The sequence below is a fragment of the Agaricus bisporus genome (genome assembly GCF_000300575.1).
Source record: "Agaricus bisporus var. bisporus H97 unplaced genomic scaffold AGABI2scaffold_5, whole genome shotgun sequence".
Classification (NCBI taxonomy): domain Eukaryota; kingdom Fungi; phylum Basidiomycota; class Agaricomycetes; order Agaricales; family Agaricaceae; genus Agaricus; species Agaricus bisporus.
The window spans coordinates 470,222-476,614 of record NW_006267368.1 but is presented as its reverse complement, the minus strand read 5'-3'; the positions used below and the strand labels follow the sequence as shown (position 1 = coordinate 476,614).

The window sequence follows — 6,393 nt, the reverse complement described above, 5'->3', positions numbered from 1 at the left end:
CTACGGGCTTCGAGTGAGAATGAGAACAAACAGCACAACGACTTCAACGACGACGATTATGCGTCTATGACTATTTCATGGCTTCCGTCATACCCATAGCTATCCAACCTGCTCCAGTCCTTCTCGTCGGTTTGGGTGCGCGCATCCTCCTCGACTTGTTCAACCGCAACGGGGAGACCTCCATCAAAGACCATGTCCTCCTTGGGGTCTGGGAAGGCGTCGCACTCCACTATTCTTTCAAAAATTTCAATCTCGGACTCTTATTACTTATTCCCATTGCTGGCAAACTTTTCATTGACTTCAACCAATACCCAGACCTCCCCAGATGTGCAATCACCCTGCTTGGTATTGCTCTTGGATTTCTCGGGACCGATTTGATGACCCAATTCGTCGATTCTAAACCTCTACGTCCTAGTACGTCTCCTGACCGAAGACGAAGAAAGACCAGCCATTCAACTCCAACGCCACACGTACCCAAACGACAACGCCTCGTCCAATTTGAACCCATACCGAAATACCGTCCCGTGTCCGACATCACTTCTATCGACTCTAATTCAGATCTCATACGCGCCCAAGACAACATGACACCACTTCAACGAGAAGTTGCCGCTCTCAGAGCTCGTGCCTCGTTAGCTGATAGTGAACGTAGACGATACAGAGAAGAACGTCGTTGGGCTATCTCAGAAGGCAATGAGGATCGTGCTGCACAGCTTAAGCAGCAAGTCAAACGCTATACCTCCTTAATGCTAAGTTTTCATCGAGAAGCAGATGTCAAGATGCTGTCGGGTGAATGTCTTCTCTTTATTCTTGTTTTCCTTGGCTGAAGGTTGTAATGTTTATAGGTATCCAACATCCAACGCAACAACCGAGCGGAACGACGAGCAGCGCTCAGCGGTCAAACACTGTCCCTCCCACAGAACACCAGCCGCGAGTTCTGAGGAGCAGTTTGAGTAACAGCCAGCCATTACCTATTGCCTCAAATCTCAAACAGAATTCATCCAGGCGCGGCAATGCGATGCCAAAAACTATTCTTCGTGATACCACACGTTGAACATTCCCATCCATTATAGATGATTTCGTCCGTCGTAAACAGTACTACCTCATGCTGTTAGTCCTGAAGGAACCCCTCCCGAGTCTGCTTGGAGTTAAAAGAAGAAAGTGATTTCCTAGGTCGGCCTTACTTGGATGATTTGTACAAATTGACTTTATAACGACTAAGTAAGAAGAAGATAGAATACAGGCAGTGTATGAAGACGAAACGACAGTATTGAATAATGGTTAAAAGGGGAAAGACGAGGAAGCGCTTAAAACAAGAAGGACAAATGAATGAAGGCTACATTCCAGGTATTTTATCTAAATGATTTTCCATTTGTCCTATGAGAAGAGGATGTAGTAGATGTGCCGTTCGTTTTACCAGCAACTCGTGGTTTTTTGAGAGCATTGGACTCTGTAGATTGCACCCGAGGTGTAGACTCTTTCATTACCATTTTGGCATGAATCTCTTCCAGCTTGGAGGCTTTCACCTTCTTTGGCCAAAACAAAGTAACAAATCTAACGGAGAAAGTTAATGACTGTGTATCGATACTTAAAAGCTCTGAAATAACTCACGTCCACAAATGCCTCCTCCATCTTTCGATATCTTCTCCAGCAGACGCTTTGGTTTGCAGTACTACTTCGATCCGACGCCCAATGGCAGCTAAAGAATCTTTGAGTATAGCAACCTTGTCTTCTCTTGGCATATCTTCTCCGGACAATTTAAGCTGTTTCTGCACCAGTGTTGAGAAAGGACTAAGCGAAGTAGGTCGGAAAGCACTCACCAGCTGCTTCTTTACCGGTCTGAGTTCTTCTTTGGTTGCAGCTTCATCCATAGATGGGCTAGAGAAGGCAGCGATCAATCTAGGTGACCACGTTTCAGCAGTGGCGAAAGAACATACCACTCGTCCGAAGATTCAGAGTCCGTGAATGTTGGCGTAGGTCTTCTCTTCCTCTTTTTAGAACTTGGATCATCAATAGTAGCCATGGCTTCGCTTTCCGCACGACGTCTCAAGCTGCTCACATGAGAGGACGAAGAGGCGAGTGCGGGGGGCGGTGAAGTTGACACCTTGAGGTGGCCTTTATTACGTAACGAAGACTCGTATGAGCGCAGTTTTTCGTCATGCTCGCGCAGCAGACCAAGTAAAAAGTCTCCTCGACGAACAAGGTGAATAGCGTTGGGGATAGGTCGACTTGCCGCATCCTCGCCCTTCTTGCCCTCCTCTAAAAAGAATTTGCCTTCGAGTCCAAGCTTCGGGTCTTTTTGCATAGCCTCCCAATTGCCAAATCCATACAAGAACGCGCCAACCAGTAACATGGAGTCATCCGTAGGACCCCAGCGACCAGACCAATTAAGTGTTGGGCGTATATTGTCAATGGGGATGTTCCACTTGTATGGATCATCCTGGTCAGACAGAATGTTGTAGAGAATCTGGAGATCATGGTGACGGGAAAGGACAGTTTCGGCATTGATATTACCGACACCTCGGCAGGTCACTAGAACAGCTTTACTCTTCTGTGCGTTCGTAAGGGTTTCTCCGGCTGCGATCCGACTGCGCTTCTGCTCCTCGTTCTCCTTGACGGCTTCGGAACAGATGTCAATGATCTCATCCGACACATCCAGTAACATTCCCCGATTTTTATCTTGTAATTTGGACTCCGTGACCTAGATAGTTTCATGAGATATCTGTCGGTATCGAATGGCACGACACTTACAATCACTTCATAGCGTTGTCTGATATCGCCCCATCTCTGCAGACTCCTGATTAGCACGCGAACATCTCGCTCCTTGAGCTCCATCGCTTTCTGACTGGCGCTCTTTCTTTGGATACCAGGTACCTTGGGCTTCTTCGCAGCGCTATTGGAGGGAGGATGGTCTACATCCATACCCTCGTACGAAACTTGAGCATGAGTGCGTTTCCTGTTAGATTCAGATTCCTGGGCAGCCAATTCCTCCGCTTTCCTCTGATCCTCCTCGCTCTCAAACTTCTGCCGCTCGTCCAAGGGAATGATATCCTCCCAATTCATATCATTCTTCACATCACTGACAGCTGCAAATGACGTCAGGAAAGCTTCACCACCCAAAGATGTACCTCCATCTTGGGTCATGGTTTCATGAGCCTCGGCCCGATTGAGAATGTCATCCAGATCCATGTCGTCTAGCTTCTTGCTCTGGGTACTATCGTCCTTATCGAACCTATAGTAAAGTGTCAATCTCTACACAATAGAAAAATTCAACAGCATCATAAACTGACATCTTCTGGGCACCATACTTGAGGACAGCCGTCAACTCCTCCTTGCTCAAGTTGTCAGGCTTGTGAGGATCCTTGCCCTGAGGCTTTGAGCTTAGGTGGGCTTGTGACGTATCCATTTGATTGATAACTATGAATTGCGTCAGACGGTTCGGCTCCTCAGACTGCAGACAGCTAAAATCACTCACTCGCATATTCTAGAACCATTTTCTTCTTTGCCCGTTCCAGGACATCTTCTTCCATGGTATCTTTGCTGACGAATCGATATACACTGACATGCGACTTTTGTCCGATTCGATGAGCACGAGCCATTGCTTGCAAATCGTTTTGTGGATTCCAATCACTCTGTGGCATAGGGTTCAACATGATGATCGAACGAGGAAGAAAGTAAAACCCACGTCAAATATGATGACAGTGTTTGCCGTCTCCAAATTAATGCCTAAACCACCCGCACGTGTGGACAGTAGGAAAGCAAAGTCTGGAGAACCTGGCGCATTGAAATGTGCGATAGACTTTTTGCGTTGCTCTGATGCGACCATGCCATCCAAGCGTTGATGGATATATCCCCGAAGCGACATGTAATCACTCAGGATATCGAGCATTCTGACCATCTGACTAAAAATAAGCACACGGTGACCATCCTGACGTAGGCGGGCAAGTAGTTTGTCAAGAAGGACCATCTTTCCACTGTTCATGACGAGACCTTTAAGCGTCTCCTCATTGCTATCGCTACGCGTTTCAGCCCCATCGAAAAGATATGGATGATTTGCAGCTTTCTTGAGCTCCATAGCAATGTTCAACAGGCTTATATTGTTGTTCCCGTTTGCACTCTTGACTAGACCAGCAAAGTTCTATCGAGTGTACTGTCAAAACAGAACGACACCAAATCATGTTACTCTTACCTTAGTCAGGATATTTTTGTAAAAGTGCGTCTGAAGGGCACTCATTTCAACTCGGAGGATTCGCTCGCTTTTAGTGGGAAGCGAAGTAAGAACATCGCGCTTCAGGCGTCTGAGCATAAGTGACTCCAGCTGCAGATGCAACTCCTTGATTTTTTCCTCGTGGTCGGCGTCATTCAGGTCGAATTCGTTAGTTAACGCGACTGTCAGATACGTGAGCTTGTTTTCATCGGTAAAGAAAAAAAAAGTACAAAAACTTACATTTGTCAGGCATGAGGAAATGCATCAAAGACAAAAGCTCTGCTTCACAGTCAGAGGCTGCCTGGTGCAAAAGGAAATCAACGCACCTCTGACGTTATTCTGAAGCGGGGTCCCTGTGATCAGGAGCTTGGACGCGGCTGAGAAACATCTTAGGGCCTCATAGAGCTGACTCTCCGAGTTTTTCAATCGATGTGCCTATGTAGCAAGAGGAACATTAAGACACAACACTGAGATGACAAGACGAAAGACCCGACCTCATCCACAGCCAGCAGTTGCCATTTTATATCGACAAGCTCCTTGGCATCTCTCAGGGTAAGCTCGTAGGTTGTCAGTAAAACGTTCATCTTGAGCTTTTTGTTGGAAGGACCAAACTCGTGTGTACGAATTACCTCGCGCGCCGGGGCGGTGCCGATATAAGTAATGACATTGATATCTGGTGCCCATAAATTGAACTGCATCTGCCATGCCGTGATGGTGGAGAGTGGAACGATCACTAGAAAGGGACCGTACTGCTGCATTTCATGGAAGAGCCAGGAGATAAATGCGACCGTTTGCACCGTCTGATGAATTTATAAGAACAAGACGTGAATGGAACAGCTATAGCATACCTTGCCGAGACCCATCTCATCCGCAAGAATCCCATTATCGCCGTTGCTCCAAACATAGGCAAGCCAGTTTAACCCAGTGAGCTGAAAGTCCTTGAGCTCACCGCCCGTAGCTTGAATGTAATCAGGATCTTGGAGAATCCTTGTAAAGGGGGGCCGGCTTGTCCTCAAATAAGACGCGCTCTTGTAAGGGAACTTGCCCTCTGCTTCCCGTTGCCGGTATGCTTCGATTTGTTCCTGCGCGATAGGCTTGACGTCCTTGGAAAGTTCCCAAGTGCAGTGCTCATAGTTGAGGCCTTGCCATTTGCAAAAGTACTCCATTTCGCCGTCCGCACCTTCCCGGTGAGAGACTATCCTCTCGACGTTACGGAAGTTTTCGAGATCTTCTCTCTCACGTTCCTTATCGAGCATGAGCGCCTCGGCGTCTTCGCGGGAGATACCGGGAGCGGCCAAACGAGACTGCCATATCTTGTATGCCTTGATATAATTGTCGACGCGTTTGAGGCCCTTGAAGCGTTTGAGGAACTCGTAGGTCTCGTCAGTGTTGTGAAGATGGGAGAAGTTTTTCCATTTGATGTGGAAACGCTGTCGGGCGTGTTATACAGATTCAAATGCAAGATATATGCGGGACACCCACGACATTCTCGAACCAGCTATCTTGAGGGTCGTTTTCGTGGCCCTCGTCCCTACTATGGCTCAGGACGGCTTCAATCTCGTCTTCTTCCTGGAACTGGACACCGTGGTCGCCAGCATAGCCTGCCTCGGTTAGTTCATCCTCGTCGAATTTTTCGAAATCTTGGACGTCATCGACGTAGTTGGGTATTCTGCCACCGCGACTAGAAACGCGAATTTCTTCAGGAGACTGGCGGTGCTTTTTCCTGCGCTTATGGGCGCGAGAGCCATACTCAGAGTCCGAGTCGGAGGAGGATGCTTGACGGGTGGATGCTAGAACAGAGGGTGAGCGCGAGGAAAAGGCAGTGACGAGAGACGACGACGACGGACCCCTTGGTCTGACGACGGGAGCGGACGGCATACGCTGCTTTTTCTTCTTTGCAGGTTTCTTTTTGGAGCCATATTCTTCATCGGCATAGGTGCCGTCCTCCTCGTCGTTGTCGTTGTCATTGTCATCGTCATCCTGCTGGTCCTCATACCCCTTTTTAAAGAAGGCAAAGTTAATGGCTGATGGTGATAGGGGGCGCAACAAGAAGCATACAGAGTCATCAGCATCCTATAAGGAAACAGACGCGGTCAGAAAAGGCGGGACAAAAAAAAAAGGAAAACAAAGGCGGACCGAAGGAGGGCGGGAGCGGGAGAGGGAGAGGGGCGCGGTGTTGACGGTGGAGG

At 48.0% G+C, this 6,393-nt stretch overlaps 2 protein-coding genes across 2 annotated transcripts; one reads left to right on the top strand and one right to left on the bottom strand.

Moving 5' to 3' along the window:
• Positions 1–77: 77 nt before the first annotated feature.
• Positions 78–1,051, top strand: AGABI2DRAFT_117738 (hypothetical protein; the record flags this gene model as incomplete). The annotated part of the gene is made up of 2 exons (XM_006460753.1): positions 78–786; positions 843–1,051. 2 exons carry the CDS (start codon positions 78–80, stop codon positions 1,049–1,051), a joined length of 918 nt encoding a protein of 305 aa, XP_006460816.1.
• A 211-nt stretch (positions 1,052–1,262) lies between these two features.
• AGABI2DRAFT_204060 (chromodomain-helicase DNA-binding protein) lies at positions 1,263–6,184 on the bottom strand. Its single transcript, XM_006460752.1, has 15 exons — positions 6,068–6,184; positions 5,687–5,932; positions 5,053–5,634; positions 4,699–5,004; positions 4,531–4,639; positions 4,445–4,483; positions 4,187–4,386; positions 3,683–4,135; positions 3,473–3,629; positions 3,288–3,414; positions 2,749–3,229; positions 1,935–2,698; positions 1,818–1,875; positions 1,609–1,766; positions 1,263–1,551 (listed from the first exon to the last, which is right to left on the bottom strand). The coding sequence occupies exons 1-15, from the start codon at positions 6,080–6,082 to the stop codon at positions 1,350–1,352; spliced, it is 3,897 nt and encodes a 1,298-aa protein (XP_006460815.1). The 5' UTR covers positions 6,083–6,184; the 3' UTR covers positions 1,263–1,349.
• Positions 6,185–6,393: the final 209 nt, after the last annotated feature.

Bases quoted from the DNA above. Each gene is read 5' to 3' on its own strand.
- AGABI2DRAFT_204060 (XM_006460752.1), bottom strand. The intron at 4,387-4,444 runs GTAAGTTTTTGT...CGTATCTGACAG, and splicing joins TTTCCTCATGCCTGACAAAT to TCGCGTTAACTAACGAATTC. The intron at 1,876-1,934 runs GTATGTTCTTTC...TGCCTTCTCTAG, and splicing joins TCTGAATCTTCGGACGAGTG to CCCATCTATGGATGAAGCTG.